This window comes from Cervus canadensis, chromosome 9, assembly GCF_019320065.1.
Source record: "Cervus canadensis isolate Bull #8, Minnesota chromosome 9, ASM1932006v1, whole genome shotgun sequence".
In the NCBI taxonomy this organism is placed as follows: domain Eukaryota; kingdom Metazoa; phylum Chordata; class Mammalia; order Artiodactyla; family Cervidae; genus Cervus; species Cervus canadensis.
The window spans coordinates 61,285,267-61,307,120 of NC_057394.1; the positions used below are offsets into that span (position 1 = coordinate 61,285,267).

Here is a 21,854-nt window from a genome sequence, read left to right on the forward strand (position 1 = left end):
CAGCCTCTTCTGGGAGAAATGAGCCCCCGCTTGCCAGCTGTACTTAGCGGGGGAGGAGGATACTGGTCCACATCTTGGTAAAGCTCTTCCCTGAGAATTTCCAGGGATGGTTGTGGCTGGGGTGGGTGATTCAGTGAGGAAACAGAGATGAGGAGATTCAGAATGGGGTGTGTGAGGGCAGGGAGGTAGAACCCCCTGTTTGGCTTTGAGGGATTTTTTTTTTAATTGGAGGATAGTTGCTTTATAGTTGGAAGGACTGATGCTGAGGCTGAAACTCCAGTATTTTGGTCATCTTATGTCAACAGACAGCTCATTGGAAAAGCCCCTGATGCTAGGAAAGACTGAGGGCAGAAGAAGGGGGTGTCAGAGGACGAGATGGCTGGGTGGCATCACTGATGCAATGGACGTGAACTTGGGCAAGCCTCAGGAGATGGTGAGGGACAGGGAGGCCTGGTGTGCTGCAGTCCGTGGGGTCTCAGAGGTGGACACGCCTGGGCAATTGGACGACAGCAACAGTTGCTTTATGATGTCATGTTAGTTTCTGCTCTACTGCAGAGTGAATCAGTTCTGTGTGTACAGACCATCCCTTCCCCGTTGAGCCTCCCTCCCACCCCCTCACCCCAACCATCTGGGAGAGAGAATTTTTTAAAGCAATAGTGTTTGGTTAAAAATAAAACGAGTTTTAGGGAACAAAGGGTAAAATTACAAATTCAGGTCTGAGATGGCTCTTACCTTCAGGGTTAGTGGGGCATCTGTTGTATCTCCTGCCCCCGTCCCCCACCTAGACACTCACTGGGCCCTGGACCCCTCCCCTCTCCCCCCCCTCCCCCCGGGGGATGGGTGGAGCTGCCCCTCCCCCTTCCCAGTGCTCCCGCCCTCTCGGTCCTGGTACCCCCATACCCTGGGGGCTCTGGGCCTGGAAGCACAGGCTCCACTCTGCCTGAATAACAAATGTTTAGGTGGTGGTGTGCAATTACCCAAGTCATGTCTGACTCTGTGACCCCATGGACGGCAGCACGCCAGGCCTTGCGGTCCTTCACCATCTCCCAGGGTTTGCTCAAATTCATGTCCGTTGAGTCAGTGATGCTGTCCAACCATCGCATCCTCTGCTGCCCTCTTCTTTTGCCTGCAGTGTTTCCCAGCATCAGGGAACCCCTTAATGGCTCCTGCCCTTAAAGTTCTTTGCCTTGAGGTGTTTTCCGAGTGTTACCCATTGACTCTTCACAATAAGCCAGGAGGTCTCCGGCTCCATCCAGGTGCATACAAAGTGTCCCCTGACATCCTGTGGATTAGAAATTCCAAGCAAGCATTAGGGGAGGGACAAAGAGGGGCTGAGACACCGATTCTAAATCAACTCTAACCCGTCTCTTGGACTTCCCTGGCAGTCCAGTGGTTAAGACTGCACTGTCAGTGTACGGGGCGTGGGTTCAATCCCTCATCAGGGAACTAGAGCCCACATGCCAGTTAGCTCGGCCTAAAAAAAAAAATCCTGTCTCTTTGTTGTTCCATAGCTTCTGGTGCTTTTTCTTTCTGTGCTTTGTGAGCCAAGAATGCCATGGAAATAAAATCTTTACGACTAAAGATGAGCTATCCATAGGACAGTAAGATCCCTCTCCAGGGAAGGAGCTGTGTGCCACGTCTGTGTGGATGGAAGCGCAGGAGACCTGCAGAAGGAATGACTCGGAAGTGGTGCCGTGCGGCTTGAACGCCCAGAGTGTTCTCAGGGGTGATGGGCTTTGGGGGTGCAGGGAAGGAATGGCAGGAGAGCCTGGGTTGGTAACCAGCCCGGTCATGCGCGGCCTCACAAGTCCAGGTTAGGAATTAGACTTGTTCCTGAAGTCTGCAGGCAGCCCCTGCAGGGTTTTCAGAAGAGAAGGGACTTCATCAATAGAGGGATGGATGAAGAAGATATGGTACATATACAAGGCGGAATATTACTTTAGCCATAAATATTAATATTAATTATCCATATATATATTTGTATATAATTGACCAACATCTATAATTTGGCCATAATATTAATTGGCCATAAAAAGAATGAAATAATGCCATTTGCAGCAACATGGAGAGATAGACCCAGAGATTATCATACTAAAGGAAATGTCAGAAGAAGACAAATACCATATGATGTTGCTTATATGTGGAATCTAAATAAAAAGACACAAATGAATTTATTTGCAAAACAGAAATAGACTCACAGACATAGAAAACTAACTTATGGTTACTGTCGTGGTCCGGGCACGGGTTGGAAAAGCATTTCCAGACACGAGGCAGAAGGAGAGGGAAATAAAGTTTATTAGAGTGGGAGACACTGTTAGAACAGCAGGCTGGCTCAAGGGGGATCTGACATTGAACAGGGGTCCTTAGTCCACTTTTATACCCGGGATACAAGGAGTGGGGTAGGGGTCTTGCGGGTCATTTGGATGAGGCACCTATACTGGGTTGGGAAAGATTAAGGCAAATGTCTTCTCCCTGTGGGGTAGGAGGGGAGACAGGTTATACCGCTCAGGAGGACCTGAAATCCGTTAATAGTTACAACACGGGGGAGGGAAGAATGATAAGGGTCTGGCTTTTTTGTTCCTACAGTCCAAGGCCCTCCTGGGTTTTATCTGCTCTTTTGTCCTTGGGTCACCACAGTTACCAACCGGGAAAGACGGGGGAGGGATAAGTTAGGAGTGTGTAACATATACACACTACTATGTATAACCTAGATAACCAACAAGGACCTACTGTATAGCGTAGGGAACTTTACTCAGTATCTTGTAATAACCTATAATGGAAAAGAATCTGAAAAAGTTTATCTACACCTGATGCGAAGAGCCAACTCATTGGAAAAGACGCTGATGCTGGGAAAGGTTGAAGGCAAGAAGAGAAGAGGGTGATGGAGGATGAGATGGTTGGATGGCATCACCGACTCGATGGACATGAGTTTGAGCAAACTCTGGGAGATGGTGAAGGACAGGGAAACCTGGGGTGCTGCAGTCCATGGGGTTGCAAAGCGTAGGACACGACTTAGCGACTAAACACACACATATATATCTATATATAGATACATAGTATCTGATTCATTTTGCTGTACGCCTGAAACTAACATAATATTGTAAATAAACTAATTTCAATAAAATTTAAAAAAAAAACCACCATTTTTTAGAAAATAGAAGATAAGGGCCTTGCTCCCTTTCGGACTTTCTGACGTTTGCTCTAGCAGCAATGGGCTGGTTTGAGGAAAGCAGGAGCCCAGGAGAGCGGGTAGGAGGCTATTATTGTAACTCTAATGAGAAACGATGACAGGTTGAAGGAAGGCAGTGGTCCTCTGGCTGGAGAGATGAGGATGGATTTCTGAGCTCTTTACAAGGTGGAAGTCTGCAGGATTTCTCTGCAGGAATAGGAAACTGGCTATTCATTTTCGGAAGCAACCCGCGTGTGACATTCATGTGCTAACTCGGCTGATGAATACACTATTCTCGTAACTAGGTTGGAGAAGAATTACAGGAAGGGTATCATTAAGATGTTAAAATGAATGCATTACATATGTTAACAAGTGTATGAACCCTGTATTATATCTGGCAAACGGGGTGTTAAATCCTTGCTCAACCAGCCAGATGTCCCTGCAGCTGCCTCTGGGATTGCAGAGGGAAGCAGCCACCTGAGACCCCAGCTAGGAGCTGGTGCCAGGGGCATCTGGCGAGACAAATCTCTCCTCTTGCGCTCTGACTGACAGGTACCGCATGGATGGCGCCAGTCACGTCACAATGCCCAGGTGGGCTCTTCGGTCTGATGAGACCAGACTCCAGCGAATTGACTTTTCTCAGGGTCATCTTTACAGTTGGGAGTATCCTCAGTGAAGATTTGTATCTGTTTATCCATGTGATTTTATAAGACCAAATTAATAACATTCACTCTTGAATTGGAAGGCTCTCAAAGTCTTGTTGGGGGCGGTTATCCAGCTGAGTTTGCAGAGGCTGGTTTAAGCGTTTGCTGTCAAAGTTTAAATAACCTGGAGCAAAATTCCCATGACTGCTCAAAAGGAGCTGAAAGTACTGACAGGTGTTTATTTTTATTGAGTACGATCTCTCCTAAGTGGCTCTGATATATCAAGGTTGAGCCAGTTCTGGGATGTCTCTCCCCCGCTTCTCTTTGGCAAAATGATCCGAAAATATTGTAAGATGTTCACGGGTGCCTGGCAGAACAGTCTCCCCATCACACTCCCAGGAATTGTACTTAGATGTTGAATTAAGGAGGAAGTTGAAGAGAAACCATCCGAGAGACCAGATTTACACAATCCTATTCATCTCTTGTGTACTCTCTCTCTTGAAGGAGAAATTGTGAAATCCCAACATTTTTCAATGAGTGAAATAAAAAGTGGAAATTAAAGAAAAAGAAAAAATCATACCGGTTGTTTTCTTGTCTGTTCAAATGTACTGTGACGGCAAAGATGAAAAAGTCAGTGCAGTCTAAATAGGAAAATACCACAAGGAGAAGATTTTCAAACTGTTTTGTAATTTCCTCATCTCTATTGTTTTTAGAACTTTGTGGAGTCGGGTCAGATGGCAGTTTCAGACCTGGAAGTCTGGCTTGTCGATGTTAGACGGTGTCCGCTAGGTGGCAGCATGTCAGAGGATTTCTTTTATCCTTGAATTGGCGGTGATTTCTTTGGCAGTCTACTAGTAGTTCGGTTTTTCTCTTTTGTTCCACTTTGAAAAGGGGTTAAATGAAGCTCTCGCAATTTAGACGCAAATTATGCTTATTTTAAAATGCATAAATTAGCTGAAAAGCCTAGTTGTTATAGTGTGACCACAAATAGTTTCATTCGTTCATGGGATTTTCCTAGGAACTTACAGGTAATGATCCTAATGGTCCTGAGTAGATTCTGGAAGCCAGGGGGTAGTTCTCTTTGTCCTTGAATGTGACAGATGCTAAACATGCTCTCTTCTGAGAAGGCAGATCGCCGATGTTCCTGGGGAACAGTACGCTGGGTCCTCTTTAGGAGTTCTCAGCCAACAGAAGATAGCAGAGAGGGCAGTCTGCCCAGCTTTCTCACCCTGGAGACTGTTTTTGGCTTCTGCTGGAGGCTGTTTGCTGGGAGGTGTGTCAGAACTCTCTATACTTCTTTATACATAGCTGTGGGCATTCTGGATGACAGGAGGGAGACAACATATGATTGTATTGTCTGTGTCAACTTAAAAACTGTTCACAACCTAGAAGTTGAGAGTTATGTTTTATTCAATGGGAATTTTTAGGACCTCAAGCCAGGAGACAGCATCTCAAGTGACCGTGAGGGAACGGCCCTGAGGAGGCGAAGGCAGGAGCCAGGTTAGACAGAAGTTTCGTGACAACGGGCAGGGAGTCTGAACGTCAAAAAATTACTGTTAATTAAAGGAGACGGATAACCCACGTTAAGGCATTTAGTGTTTTTCTATGTATGGGGAGATGCAAGAATCTGGGCTCACTCAAATCATTCCCTTGATATGCCCCTCAGCCATCTGGGGCTTCCCTGCTGGCTCAGATGCTAAAGAATCTGCCTGCGGTGCAGGAGACTCAGTTTCAACCCCTAGGTCCAGAAGATCCCCTGGAGAAGAGAATGGTACCCACTCCAGGATTCTTGCCTGGAGAATTCCGTGGACAGAGGAGCCTGGTGGGCTACCATCCATGGGGTCGCACAGAGTCAGACACAATTGAGAGGCTCACGCTTTCACTTTTCACGCTTTCAGCTATCTGGGGCCACGCTCCTGTTTTCCGGTCCTGAGTGTCTCACCACAGGGAGTGACTGCAGTCTGGTGGCTGCTCGGTGGCAGGCGTTCTCCCCTTCCTGGGCTCCTTCACCATCCCATCACCATCGGTGGTGGCTACGATCGCCGGTGAACAAGGTGGCATCCTTGTTTACTGATCCAGCAGGAAGCATTCCATTTCTCAGTGTGTATCCAGGGAGTTAACTTTTTGAAAAAAGAAATTTACCACTGGGTTTAAAATAAGATAAAACCCATATAACATTCTTTAAAAGATCTCTTTCATGTGAATAATTTGTTCAGAGGAAAGGAGTTGGGATGTTCTTTGTAGTGTCTTCCCCAAATTAGACAGATCAGATCTTTCTGAATTCAAAGAAACCAGAAGCAGTGTCGGAATGATAAGATTTAGGACTAAAGAACTCTGCGAATTTTAAAACACTCTAATTAATGTGACAAAAAGAGAGGACGACTGTGGATGAAAATAAATGTAGATGCAAAGCTTGGGAGATAAATAGAATTGTACTCCTTCAGAAGAGTCTCCTATAATCTTGAAAATTAAGAATACTAGGGGGCCATTCAAGAGAGAACTGCATGCTATGCGCACAGTCAAGCATCTGATCTTTGAGAAGAGTGACCGTGCTGGCCCTGCTCCATGGCGGGGCCTTGATGGAGTCACTAGTGGAGGTGTGAGGCCCCCATGCCCGGGGCCCTCGTGGCCGAGTCTGGGGGCTCCGCCACCCGGCAGGCAAGCTCTGAACTCGCCTGGGTAGGTTCTGAGCCTGCTGTTCTCTGAAGACTCCCTTCCCCCCACCCCAGGAATTCTGAGACCATGTTTCCTGATATTGAGGTTCCTTTTTGTCAGATTCTTGGTCAAGGTGGGCCTCCTTTCAGAATTACTATTTCTGGGAGGGAACCACCCTCTAAGGATTTCTTGACAGGTGGAGAGAGGGGGAAAAACAGACTTTTTCCCTCCCCCCACGTAGGTTCACCAGTGGGGGTCCTATAAATTAGACTGACAAAAGACAAATTAATAAGAGAAGCCATCCCAGTTTATTTAATGTAAGTTTTATGCGACACAGGAGCCTTCATAAGGAAATGAAGACCCACAGGAATAGTTCAGCTGAGTGGTTTTTATACTCAGTTTGATGAAGAGTGGAGAGGTATAGGAAAAAATGGGACAGGACAGGACAGGGTCTGAGTGAAGGCGGGTACACTGGGGGAAACTTACCAAGGCCTGTTCCTTCATTTTTTTTTTCTTCATATTTAAGCTAGATCTTGCAGCAATCACTTTTTCCCCAAATAGAAAAAAACAGGATAATGTTTTTATTAATCAACCCCTGACACAGCTCTGTAATATGATTTTTCCAATATTTGTTGCCCACATAGTCTTTGTTCCTTTATACGAAAATTGTGTAACCTTTTTTTTTAAACTTCTTATTTTATATTGGCATATAGTTGCCGATTAATGAGGAGGGCATGGCAACCCACTCCAGTGTCCTTGCCCGGAGAATCCCCTGGACAAAGGAGCCTGGTGGGCTACAGTCCATGGGGTTGCAAAAAGTCAGACCTGACTGAAGCAACTTAGCAGGTATGCATGCATAGCTGATTAACAATGTTGTGATAATTTCAGACGGACAGCAGAGTGACTCAACCATACATACACATGTATCCATTCTCCTTCAGTTTCCTCTGGGTGTCCTCCCTATCTTAAGAGATAAAGAGGCTCCTTTCTTCCAGATGGGGAAGGTACCTCTCACCTGAGGGTCTATGACCTGCTTCAGAGGAGGAGAAGGAAGCCAAATAGTTCCTCGAGCATCTGCCATTTCTCAAAATCATATGGTTTAAAATATTCCATTTGCTAAATCACTATTTTGGGGGCAGAACTCGATCACAGGCCACTGATACTTTCCTGCCAGCCTCCTAGAGTATAGTCTTCTAAAGAGGAGCATGTGCATGCTCAGTCATGTCTGACTCTTTGTGACTCCATGGACTGTAGCCCACCAGGCTCCTCTGTCTGTGGGATTTCCCAGATAAATCGTGAGAATATAATAAATGACTAAATAGAGCTCTCACCAAACCACCATTCATGGAAATGCTCAAATAGTAGTGTTTCTCTATGCCTGCTACATATTAGAATCACCTGGGGAGATCATTGTAAAAAAAACTAGCAAGTCAATATCAGACTAATTGAATTAGACTGGCTGGAATTGGACCAGGGCACCCCAAAACTATATAGTCTTTTTGTTATGTTCATGGTTAATATGTGTACACATAAATAAGAGTGATCTTAGAGTTCAGAAGATTGGAGGTGGGGTAAGAATATAAGAACAGACATTGAGTCTACATTTTTTGTACTTTGCTTTTCATGTGGATGCTTCTCTATATGGTTTTTGAGAAGAAACTGCAATTCTTGGATACCCAAAATTGTATAACATGGAAGTAGCATTACCTCATGGGTGTTCAGCTTGAGTTTTAATTCATTCTGGGTCATGACACATTTTTTTTTTTTAAAGCAGACATTGAACGTGCTTCTGAATGGCTCTGGTTATTGAATGTTCTTGTAATAAAGAGATTCTATGACAGCACTGACCTAGCAGCTGCTGATTAAATGGACAGAAGTTCATTCCCAGGTGGGAGAGAACACAGTTTCTCTGCCCACTTAATCGGTGACTTTTGTCTGCTGCTTCTTTGGCTGGTCTCAAGCTTTGAGAAAATCTCAGAGGTGCGCACCTCTGAGATCTTTGGGGAGGAGAGCGGGATTGCTCTTCTCAAATGGAGGCCCCAGGTCATCCACGCCAGCTCATCTGTGAGAAATGTGAATTCTCAGACTCCACCCCGGGAAGTCAGGCTTCACGTGCAAGGTTGAGAACCGCAGAGCTAGCACGACAGTTCTTTCCTTGTCTTTCTCAAGACCAAGTGTGCTCTTCTCAGTCGGAAAGCCCCGAGCAGACCTTCCCTGGCCTCTGTCACACTGGGCCCTGCTTCCTTCTTCCCTCCCCAACTGCCTTCTCAACAGCTGGTTGTGGTTTGGGGGCTCCGGCAGGAGATGAGTGCATCCTTCTACTCCACCCTCTTGAACCCCGTTGCCCCCTCTTCCTTCTGATGATGAGGTCCATCAGGGCTAGAGGGAAAATGAGAGGCAGCTTGAAGTCTCAGAACTCCTGCCATCCAGGTTCCAACTCCTGTTCAAGTCTTCTCAGAGGTAGTGATCAGATGAAGTTTCGTTATAGACGCCTGTATAAATAGATAAAGAGATACACAGTGTATAAAGATATATTTAACCATAAGTATATAAAGCTATATACACTGTATATACATTTCATATGTTGGGTTGGCCAAAAGGTTCATCCATAAGATGGTACAGAAAAAATCTGAACAAACCTTTTGACCAACCCAATATATATCTTCATTTTATATGTATAAATATATATAATGAATACAGATACATTATGTATGCAATATATTACACATTTGCAAGAGATGTATACAGTGTATCATTGTGTATATATAAATGCATAAATACACACACACTGTAAAATAGGTAGGTTGTGCATGTATAAATCTTTGTTGAGATTGCAGGGAAGACTAGGAAATTCCAGAAATCAGGGTCCCATTGGGAACCCGGAGATCATGAGAAGAGAGTCGAGGGATGGGCAGTCAGCAGGGGAGAGAAATAAATCTTGGATGGAGTGGGGAGAGGGAAAGGGCCTGGTGAGGACCACTGTGCCGCACAGCCCCGAAGCACCGGCCACCATTTGCCTAGAAATGTCCTGCAGTGACGCCCGTGAGCAGTAAGGGCAGGAGGCAGCCCTGGATGAGGCTGAAAAGTTTCCATTAAAGTCAGAGAACACATCTATGGATACCAAAGGGGAAAGGGGAAGATGGGAGGAATTGGGAGCTTGGGACTGACATAGATACACTATCAATACTGTGTATAAAATAACTAATGGGAACCTGCGTACAGCACAGGGGACTCTCCTTAACGCTCTGTGGTGTCCTGAAGGGGGAGGACGTCCAAAAGGGAAGGGATATGTGGATATATGTTCATTTTGCTGAACAGGAGAAATTCACACAACAGTGTAAAGCAGCTATACGACAATAAAATTTTTTTTAATGATCCCAATGAGCAAGAAAAGAAAGTTAGGCACACTGTGACTTCTTTAGGCTGTTAGAACAGGTGATTGAAGACAGCTCTGCTGTGTCCTCCAAGGGCCTTTAAAAATAACATTCTCCATGCCTGCGTCTCCATTGCTGCCCTGCAAATAGGTTTATCAGTACCGTCTTTCTAGATTGCACACGCATGCGTTAACATGTGATGTTTGTCTTTCTCTCAGGGGAAGAAGGGAGTGGGGGCGGGTTGAGAGAATAGCACGGAAACAGATACATGACCACATGTGAAACAGATCGCAAGTGGGGATGTGCCGTGTGACACAGGGGGCTCCAGCCGGTGCTCGTGACAACCTAGAGGGGTGGGCGGGGGAGGGGGGAGGGAGGGGCTCAGGGGGGAGGGGACCTGTGTATGCCTGTGGCTGATGCATGTAAGTGTGGCAAGGCCAACACACTCTTGTAAAGCAATTATCCTCCAGGTAAAAAAAAAAATAGAAAAAAAAAAGTAGCATAGACTCTCTTCTCTCTTGGGGGTCCTGAAGGCAGACAGGAGAATCAGTGTAATTTTATCACTTCTAACTGTTAGCAGTTGAAACTGTGTTTCTGCCTCTATCCACCCATCCATCATCTGTTTCAAAGTCCTTGTCTCCAGCCATCTTTTAAACATTGTGGAGGGCGGGGTAGTTAGCATGGATCATCACCCCAATAACAGAGAAATTCGGATTCTCTCCAGAGTGTTTCTAGTGTTAATATGACTAATTATTTATTTGTAAAGTATCCATTTATCTATTTATTTGGCTGCATCAGGTCTTGGTTATCACGTCATGCGGGATCTTTCCTTGTGGCAACAGGCTGCACAGTTGTGGCACAAGGGCTTAGCTGCCCCTCAGCACGTGGGATCTTAGTTCCCCGACTAGGGATCGAACCCGTGTCCCCTGCATTGCAAGGCGACCAGGCAAGTCTCTCTAGTAGTACTTACATGTATGGATTTACCAGACCCTTTGCTAAGTGCTTATGTGTATGAGCTCACTGAATCTTCACAACCGCCTATGATAGCGGCCACCTATGATCAAGGTGCTGTTAGTATGTATGTTAGTACATCCAGGGGACTGGGAAGGGATTTGACCTGAAGTCAAAGCCTGAAGCTTCATCCACATCGCTTTACCATGTAATAGGAGCTAAGGTCTTGATTTCAGTGGGCCTGCAGTTACCTATTGGCCCCCTTACTGTCAGGGCTCAAATGGAGATATGCACTTACCTGTGCCCTTTGTATGGGGTTTCCCCAGGAGCCAGCGGTAAAGAATGTGCCTGCCAGTGCTGGAGGCGTGAGTTCGATCCCTAGGTCGGGAAGATCCCCTGGAGAAGGGAAAGACAACCCACTCCATATTCTTGCCTGAGAAATCCCATGGACAGAGGAGCCTGGCGGGCTACAGTCCATGACATTGCCAAGAGTCAGACACGACTTAGCGACTAAACAACAACAATGCTTTTTATGTACTTGAGCTCTTTCTGCTTCTGCCTTGAGCTTCTACACCTCTATTTGTGGCAATATTTTAAGTTAATTATTGGTAATCTAAAAGCTCCTGGACGTCCATGTAGTACTTTAAATACACTGTGACTTTTTAAAATAAAAAATTAACCACTGGGAGCCAGGCATCTTTCTCTTTCTTATGGGCTGAGCTTCAATGTTATAACGGGAATTCACTAATGAAATAGACATAAAAACAGCCTCCCTAAAGATTTAAGATGGTCATATATTCTGTGATAATTGGTATTTTCCTAGTTAACTTCATCTTCGTTTGTGTACCTGCTACAAATGTTTAATTATGTTTGGTGACTCCATGTTTTATAATTTACACTGTCTTTTATTTCCTCTTACTGTCCGAACAATTTGGTTAGATAGTAGGTGTATAATCTACTTTTTAAGCACATCAAGATAATTCTTTGGAGATGAACGTCCCCTGATGGCTACTTAGAACATCAAGAAATTTTACAACCTATGTATTTTTGGCATCTTTTGAGGGAAAGAGGATTAATTTATGGTATGTCTAACAATCCTGAATTCTTAACTGCCTTATCAAAAGAGTGAGTGTATAAATAAGATTTTTTTTCTTTTTATTGCAGGAAATGCAACATATTGTTAAATCACAGCACATTAGAGCAGAAAAAGGTAAGCGTGGACCTGTACAAATATTTGGAAACCCCTAAGGTGACTCCTCCTTGGGCTAACATGACTTCTTTTATTTCCAGCCATGGTGGAAGGTTCATGGTTAGATCTGGACAGAAGGAACAAGCCTGAGATTCAGCCCTTTGCCCATCTCACGATTAATGCCACTGACATCCCATCAGGTAAGTTTCGATTGCATCCAGCCTGAACAATATTTCAAGAATCATTTGTCAGCCCAACTGAATACTCAGTCTATTCTTAGCCTGTTACCAAAATTTTGAGAGCCTGTAACTTCTAGACCAGAAGAAAAGTCCTCTGGTCTTCAGTTCATCATCCGCACCACGAAAACAGTGCTTCTCAATCATGCAGGAATGCACATCATCACTATATTCATTTTCAGGCCATCAGAGTGACTTTATGTTAAACAGCTGCCAGCTGAGGTGGCATAGCGGAGAAGAAGGGTCTCTTGGTATACTCATCTCTGTTTACCCAAGCCAAAGTTGACATATCCCCATGGTTGGCCTATGAGGTGCATGAATTCCTCCAGGTGGTCATATACTCGGGGCCTCCCAGGTAGTTCAGTGGGTAAAGAATCCACCTGCAATGCAGGAGAAGTAGGAGATGTGAGTTTGATCCCTGGGTTGGGACGATCCCCTGGAGGAGAGCATGTTAACCCACTCTAGTACTCTTGCCTGGAGAATCCCATGACAGAGGAGCCTGGTGGGCTGCCGTCCACAGGGTCGCAAAGAGTCAAACACGCCTGAAGTGACTGAGTACACATGCACAGTCATACATTCAGCTGTCTCCTGCAGAGTGCCAGGTGGAAGCTTAGCAGAGTGATATTTCAGGGGCAGGGGCCCTCTAGAAAATGAGACTCTCTTCTTCTCCAGGGGTTTGTCACTTTTTCTCAGGCTAGAAACTTAGCTTAGTGGAGTGGAGACCTGATTTTCTTTTGGAAATGAGGAGACTCAGAGCTCTGCGTCTACATGTACCCAATGTAGTCCGTCGTATAATCCCCAGTGGTTACTTCACATCAGGTTAGGTGAGCATAAAAAAGATTACAAGAACCTTATGATAGTGTCGACTCCATATTGGCACTTGCCATCTGCCTCTACAAGGATTAGATCATGGGCTGCTGTAGCTGTCGGCCTTCAACACCCCCTGAAGGGAGTTCAGGGTGGAGATCAGGAGTGAGGCACTCTGTGCTCTGGGAAAACTGGCAAAACATGTCTTTAGATAGATAGATGTTTGCAGGATCTGATTTTATGAGCTCGATCCATGTATCTTCTCATACCCAGGAAAGCACTAAATCCCTTCATGGTGACCTCAGCTCCTCGTGACTAACAGAAAACTTTTGCAAAGATATTGCTTGATTGCACTGAACTCCCCCTTCACCAAAACCATATATATTGACCTTCCCCCTACCTCTGTGGAGCAATTTTTCAGAGCTGTCTGAGGTGCTGTCTCCTAGGCTGCAGTCCTCATTTTGCCCCAAATAAAGCTTAACTCGCATACAACTTAACTTGTAACTCTCACAATTGTGAAAATTTTTTAAGTCAACAATAGAGTTAACATGGAACATTACTATCGTTATACTATTTGTTGAATACACACTATCTGTCAAGCATTTTGCTTTGTATTCATTATCTCTACGTCTAATTATCTCTAATTCTACAACACTGCAAAATAGTGATTATCAGATTTTGCATATAGGGAAACCAAGATGTACCTAGTGTAAGTTACCTGATCCAGGCTACAACATGGCAGGCTTAGGAACTGGATTCCTCTCTAGTTGATTCCCAAGTCTGTACTTTTTGCTCTGTGGATTATCACATAAGTACCTTGTGGCCAGTTGGCTTTGTCAGAGGGAAATACATTCAGTGTTCTTATGTTCCTCTTTTCCCGTAGATGAATGCCGTTTTAGTAGCAGGTGTCTCAGGTCTGACTGCCTGGGTTTGAGGCCCCACTGAACTACTTCCTGATTGGGTGACCTTGTGTATATTATTGAAATCCTTTGTATGTCAGCTTCTTCATGGGGATGGTAATAGTATCTACTTCCTGCAGCAGCTATGAAGATTTAACCAGCTCGTGTACTAACATGCTTACATGGAAATGAGCATAGAGTAAGCACTCAGTGAATGTAATTTGTTATTTAAAGTTTAATTAAATAAATATTCTTTTTTTCCCCAAAAAAATGATTCAAGGCAAATTTTTCTTGTGCTCTGCTGTGCTCAGTCACTTCAGTCGTGTTCGACTCTGCGACCCTGTGGACTGTAGCCCGCCAGGCTCCTCTGTCCATGGGATTCTCCAGGCAAGAAGTGGGTTGCCATTCCCTCCTCCAGGGCATCTTCCCAGCCCAGGGATTAAACCTGAGTCTCCTGCATTGCAGGCAGATTCTTTACCCACTGAGCCACCTGGGAAACCCAAAAGGTTACCACTCCCATACCAGGAGTTGAACATGGGCCACCTGTATGAAAACCAGGAATCAAGACCATATGGGAAGTGCTATTTTTTTTAAAAATCCAAGTTTTAATAAACAGTTTGAGGCCACTATTATATTTAATAGTATGGACCACAAAGGAATTTTGCCTGACTGCAGACATAGAAAGTGAGCAACCAACTCTTTGATTTTCAGAAGATTTTCCTCAACTATCTCTCCTGTCCCAGATATTTGCTTCATAAACAAATTTACTCTTTCTCTGTCTCTTTCTCTCTCTGTGTATGTGCCTTATGGAACTGTTTTAATTTTCTGAGTGGAAAACGATTTTGCATGTTAGCAGAGGCAATCAAATTAATACTGATCTATCATCTGTGTGTGCTGTGAATGTACTCTGCATTTATCTTTTCAGTTCATTTTAAATGGCATATGATAAATATTGCATTAGACTGTGTGCCAAAGTCTATTTGGCAATAACAAGCATGTTTTAGTTATAAAGCTCTCCCTCCAGGCACATAGCATCAAATCATTGCCAAAAACAAGGCAAAAATCCTGGACATTTTCTGATGGTTATTGAGCTTGAGACAGAGTGAAATGAGCTAGTGTATGCTTCTGTTTAAGAAAATAGAGTTTGATCTTCCAGCTTGGTCAGTGCCTCCTTGAGTTCATCTGTCTCCTAGTTTGGACCAGGATTGGACACTTGGGAGAAAGATGGCTTTACGTTTGCATGTTCACTTGGCGTCTCTGTTTCATGCTTGTGCTTAGCTGCTCAGTCGTGTCCAACTCTTTGCAACCCCAACCCCTTGGACTGTAGCCCGCCAGGGTCCTCTGTCCATGGGGATTCTCCAGCAAGAATTCTGTAGTGGGTTGCCATTTCCTCTTCCAGCGGATCTTCCCAACCCAGAGATCAAGTCCTGGTCTCCCACACTGCAGGTGGATTCTTCACCATCTGAGCCATGGGCTTCCCTGGGTGCTCAGATGGTAAAGAATCTGCCTGTATCGCAGGAGACCTAGGTTTGATCCCTGGGTTGGGAAGATCCCCTGGAGAAGGGAATGGCTACCCATGCCAGTATTCTTGCCCGGAAAATTCTGTGGACAGAGGAGCCATTTCATACTTATTTATACTTGTTTACACATATGAAAGAAATCAGAATCTGCCTTATACTGATATATTTCAAAGCTTCTTGAATTTTTATTGGGGAGTATTTTTGTGAGTATTTTGTGAGTATTCATGGCTTTCTTAAGGGGATTTCAGGCTAAATAGCTGGAAAGACTTCTCTAATAGCTAATAGCAGTGACTCTAGGGGTTGGGGAGGCTGGGAAGGCTGAAGGTCCTCTAGCGATAGATGCTCAGGCTTGTGTTGTGAGGTCCTCCAACCTGATGGGGGCGCTCTTCTCTTCTTTTCTCCCAGTGGCATCTCTTCATGAACCCTTCAGTTCACACTGATGGTTTTTCTCCTCTGCATACTGTGTGCATTCCATTCTTTGCTTGAACAGTTTCTCTCGCTCACAATGCTCACAATACTCTGCCTTTTCTCAGCCCATCCACATTTGACCCAAGTCCTCCCTGTTCCCTGTCACTGGGCTGAACTCGCCTGATCGCCATTAATTTCTGCAGCTTCCACTTGCAAGTTGCTTTAACTGAAGTTCAACCATGTGTTATGTGACATGCAGAGATGAAAATGTTACATTTTTCATTTTGCATGCCCATTTCTTATTTTCTTCACTTCTAAGTCGTTAGTGCCTTGTGGGTACTCTGCTTGATATAATTCTTAATTATGGGTAGAATGAATGCCCATAGGAAGCACCAATCAAATATTTACTGAATGACTGAATCAATCAGGAAGTGGATAAAAGTAAGTCTGTAAAGCAGGAAATTAGGGCACTCCTTCCACTTGAGGTAACAATGAGAGTGGCATGTGGCCAAGGTTTCTATATTCTTCCCTGCCTTCCCAGACCAATCTCCCAGCCCTTGGTCTAAGGCGAGCTGATCCATCCCATTGAGAGGACAGACCTCACCTTAGACATTCCTCTGCTCTCTGTTAAGGACCATCATGAAAGGAAGATAAAGTGTAAGGCCAATAATTGGTTGGATAAAGGATTGAATACACAAGTAGGGGAAGAAGGAGGTAACCATGTGATGATCTGAGACAGGAAACACCTTGCGTTTCATTAGCTTTGTCAATGGACTAGGTGGCTGTTTTCCAGCCCAGAGAAGTAACTTTGCTAGTGTTTATGAGGATGAGATGAACAGAGCCTGAGAGTCTCGTTTCTGAGTCAGTTGGGACCATGGAATGATACTTATATTTGGGGTGCTTTAGTCTGGGATGATCTGAAGTAGGACCTTGGATGAAGAAGGGTGTGTGTTCTGCTGGTTCTGGAGGCCGCAGTGCTTGTGATGGCGTCTCAGACTCACTCTAGCGCCCTCCTGTGGATAAGATGTGCAGTTCAGGAAGTCTGTCCTATTTCTGAATAGAGGGATTGGAAGCATTGACTTCTTTGCCTTTGAGGCCTAAGGATGGGTGGCCCTACTGTAGCTTGGATCCTCCTGCATTTTTTTTTTCCTGGTGGAGGAAGAGCCTGGTGTTGAGGTCCCCAGACAATATTCCAGCTGCCCAGTGGCCCTCTGCAGGTATTCTAGAAAAAGATGATGTAGGTGTTCAGGTTTCCCCAGGATTCAGGCCAGTCTTGAAATGTTCTGATTCTACAGGGTTCGCCCAAGGACCCACTCTAACCAAAGGGCTGTCAGCTCTGTGGATCCATGGAATCTACTGTAAGTGTAAGTTTCATGGACTGATTTCTCTTGGCTGACAGGCAGCCAAGAACTTCTCCCTGGCTGCAGAAACTGCTCCTAACCCCATTCTGAGATTCCTCAGCTCTGTTTTGCCTTGTTGGAATTCTAGCAGATGACAACCTTGATTTAGCGTAAGTAGTTACAAAATCCTCTGGTGGAAAACTTTGGATTTTCTGCAGTATAACAGCTTTTTTCTCCACTAGATGAGACCTTTCCCAGTTGGATAATGGATATCCACATAAATACAAATATTTGATTAATGGGGTTTATCATGGATTTATCATGTCACAATTTTTAAAGAAGGGCTTCCCTGGTGGCTCAGTGGCAAAAAAAAATCAGCCTGCCAATGCAGGAGACATGGGTTTGATCCCTGAGTTGGGAAGATCCCGTGGAGAAGAAAATGGCAACCCACCCCAGTATTCTTGCCTGGGAAATCCCATGGACAGAGGAACTGGGTGGGCTACAGTCCGTGGGGCCATAAAAGAGCCGAACATGACTTAGCAGCTAAACAGCAACGACAACAATTTCTAAAGACCTAGTAAAATACACTGAAAGGCCTGAAACAGTCAAAGCATTGGACACATTTAGATGACTTCTAGAAACTTCCACTACTCCAAAATCAGTGGCATGAACATTGGTTGTCACATTTCAAGTGTGAGAAGGGGCTAAAGGAGAATTCTGCTTTCTCAGAAGACATTTTTACCATCCTTTGGTCTTCACAAAAGACTGCATGAAGTTGTGAACCTGGGGAGGGCAATGCCAAGGATGTTTTCTCTGTGAACTTCCCTAGGGGAAGCTTTTCATTCCTGTGAACTTGGGAGGCATTTGGGCTGTTGGAGGAGGGGAGAATCAATGATTATGAGAATATAGTTTAAGAGTTTGACTTTTTAGTCAAAGTTGCTGCGACCCATATTTTCAGCTCCTTTCTATGTACCTTTCTCCATGAATTAAAAGAGAAGGTGGGACCATGTGAAATCTGGATATTCTCTTCCTATACTTGTTTTTTTGCTTTCTTGATTCAGCTGCCTTTGGCTGATTCTCTTCCTTCCACCTTTATGCTCTGTAGACTGAATCCTATTACTTCTTTAGGTTATTAGGCTCAGTAGGGCTTCCCTGGTGGCTCAGCAGTAAAGAACCTGTCTGCAATGCAGGAGGCTCGGGTTCGATCCCTGGGTTGGGAAGATCCCCCAGAGAAGGAAATGGCAACCCACTCCAGTATTCTTGCCAGGAAAATCCCATGGACAGAGGAGCCTGGCGAGCTACAGTCCCTGGGGTTGCAAAGAGTTGGACTCAACTGAAGCAACTGAACACACAAGCCCAACAAAATCATTCTTGGTCCTTCTGGAAGGAAGTAATCTCTTTCCTTTGAATTCCCTTTGCAACATCCGCACCTGTCTTATCCAGGCCCGTGCCTTGCTTCCTGTCTGCACATATATCATGCTTATCTTTTGGTGCTGCAGGCTCCTTGAGGGAAAAGTGAGACCGTGTCTTTATCCCCTCTCAGGTGCCCAGCAGACAACACAGGGACATCTTATTGTACTTGTACTTTCCTTTTAGAAAATAAATTTTGAGAAGTCATTCTCCCAGTGGAACAATGACATCTCAGTACGTCTTTCTGCAACCTCACAGAATTGTGAGGCTATGCTTCTCGTTGCAGGAGTAAGTTTCAAATCGCATGCCTCTCCTTTCCTCAGGTTCCCACAAAGTGACTCTGTCCTGCTGGTACCATGACCGAGGTTGGGCCAAGATCTCCAACATGACCTTCAGCAATGGCAAACTAATAGTTAACCAAGACGGCTTCTACTACCTATACGCCAACATCTGCTTCCGACATCATGAGACTTCGGGAAACCTCAGTGCGAATTATCTTCAGCTGATGGTATATGTCACCAAAACCAGCATCAAAATCCCCAGCTCTCACACTCTGATGAAAGGAGGGAGCACCAAGTACTGGTCGGGGAATTCTGAGTTCCATTTTTACTCCATAAACGTGGGAGGATTTTTTAAGCTACGGTCTGGCGAGAAAATAAGCATTGAGGTCTCCAACCCTTCACTACTGGATCCAGATCAAGATGCAACGTACTTTGGGGCTTTTAAAGTTCGAGATATAGATTGAGCCCCATGTCGGGGAGAGTTTTCCCATGTTTCCTAGGATGTATAGAAAACTTCCAAAACAAGCCAAGAAAGATGTATATAGGTATGTGAAAGTACTCAGAGCTACGACCCACAGGGTACAAGAAGACCCTACCCATGCCTTTGACTCTGTAGGGAGCAAATATATTCACAGCCAATGGGAGATGTTGGACTCAAGGTGTATAAAAATCTAAGGGTTTTCTTACATAATGGTTCATAAATTTTGTAATGAATTCCTAGAATTAAAGCAGATTGGAGCAGTTATGGCTGCCTTTACGAAAAACTGCCTTTGGGCAATGGGAGGGGTTAATTCTCTGGCTCTATAATCTGTTGGTTGTATACCATCATGCAGTTGAAGTGGAGAGGGCGTCTTCTAATTGCAAAGTGATGACCCTCTGAAAAAGGGTTAAATTCTTTTGAATTGTTACATCTTGCTGGAACCTGCAAATAAATACTTTTTCTAATGAGGAGAGAAGAATATATGTATTTTTATATGATATCTAAAGTTATATTTCAGATGTAATGTTTCCTGTGCAAAGTATTGTAAATTATATTTGTGCTATAGTATTTGATTCAAAATATTTAAAACTGTCTTGCTGTTGACATATTTAATGTTTTAAATGTACAGACATATTTAACTGGTGCACTTTGTAAATCCCCTGGGGGAAAACTTGCGGCTAAGGGGAAAAAATGTTGTTTGCTAATATCAACTGTATTATATTTCTCCATTCTTTTTAACTTAATAGATTTTTCAGACTTGTCAAGTCTGTGCAAAAAAATTAAAATGGATGCCTTGAATAATAAGCAGAATGTTGGCCACCAGGTGCCTTTCAAATTTAGAAGCTAATTGACTTTAGAAAGCTGACATTGCCAAAAAGATACATAATGGGCTACTGGGCTCTGTCAAGAGTATTTATATAATTATTAAACAGGTGTTTTTTTTCTACAAGTGCTGCAAATTGTAAATTTTTTTTAATGAAAAAGTTATCAGTGGCTTACAGCAAAGAAATTCCATTTTTAATTTAGTGGAAGTCATTTTATACTATACAATAAAAACATTGCCTTTGAATGTTATTTTTTCGGTATGAAAATAAATTTATAGGAAAACCTGCCTTGTGATTTTGTGCATCTCTTTTATGTCTGTCTTGTTCTGTGATCCTTTCTCTCCAATATGGTAATGTGGCTTCTATCTTTCCAAAAGTTATTTCTCCCAGTAGGGAGAAATGCAGATTTAATTAAAATTAGGAACAGATTCAGTTAAATTAATGAACCTCAGAATTTGAAAAATAATTTACAAGGGATTTGTATGCAAGACTGTAGCCGGATAAAACATAGAGACTTTGCCACTCAAAAAAGAAAAAATTGGTATGCTTACATCCTTACATCGTGAGAAAAAATAGTGCTTTGCACACGTTCATAAGGCCCCATAGAACAATCATTTGACCTGGAGGAGCCCCTGAACATTGCATCCTTCACTACAGTGAAGAGGCACTAACAGTGCGTGTTAACACTGAACAGGACAGGATGTTAACTAACAGGACAGATGCTTGTCCTCATGGAAATTTATGTGAGGGAGCTATCAATCCCATGTTGATTACTCCACATGAGACAGAAGAAAGTGAACGCTTGGGAAGACAAGGGAAGCTGTAATTCAAGGCACTTGCCATTTGTGGATAAATGTGTCTTGATGGTTCTAACAGGATAGAAGGAGAAAAGAAATACTAATAGCAGAGGTTACAAAGAAAAAAATTGTAATTTTTTTTGATGGTGGGACATTGATAGTGGGACTTAACCATTGACCAAAATACACCTATTGTTTTCCAACTGTCAGTAAGTCTGAGGTAGATTGGTATAGTCCCTTGGGCTGCAAGAAGATCAAATAGTCAATCCTAAAGGAAATCAATTCCTGAATACTCATTGGAAGGACTGATTTTGAAGCTGAAACTCCAATACTTCGGCCACCTGATGCAAAGAGTTGACTCATTAGAAAAGACCCTGATGCTGGGAAATATTGAAGGCAGGAGGAGAAGGGGATGACAGAGGATGAGATGGTTGGATGGCATCACCAACTCAATGGACATGAGTTTGAGCAAGCTCCAGGAGATGGTGAAGGACAGGGAAGCCTGGTGTGCTGCAGTCCATGGGGTCGCAAAGAGTTGGACACAACAGAACAACAAGATTGGTAAAAAATGCCAGTTCAGTGCTACATATCCAAATTGCTGGTCCTAATTATTCTTCATTTAATAAAATATTAACTTTGAGGGGTAGTTGGAGAATTTCTTTTTTCTCCACTGACACAAAATCTTGTCACATAAAGACTCTTATTAGCTCCCCAGCTTCTAGAATATGATTCTATCTTTTCCAAAGATGAATATTCAACATTCCTTCAATCACTTGCAGCAACAACTATGTGCTAGGAATTTTACCAAGCATTGTGGATACCATGGGCTTCCCAGGTGGCGCTACTGGTAAAGAACATGCCTGCCAATG

The 21,854-nt window shown here is 43.9% G+C and overlaps 1 protein-coding gene across 1 annotated transcript in view; it reads left to right on the forward strand.

Annotated features, from left to right (window-relative positions):
* TNFSF11 (TNF superfamily member 11) overlaps positions 1-20,476 on the forward strand; it is a 42,151-nt gene extending 21,675 nt beyond the window's left edge. The window contains exons 3-5 of the mRNA XM_043478108.1: positions 11,958-12,003; positions 12,084-12,182; positions 18,926-20,476. Of these exons, the coding sequence (XP_043334043.1) occupies positions 11,958-12,003; positions 12,084-12,182; positions 18,926-19,347 (567 nt within the window). The 3' untranslated portion in view covers positions 19,348-20,476. The remainder of the gene's footprint in view (positions 1-11,957; positions 12,004-12,083; positions 12,183-18,925) is intronic.
* The last annotated feature ends 1,378 nt before the right edge of the window (positions 20,477-21,854 follow it).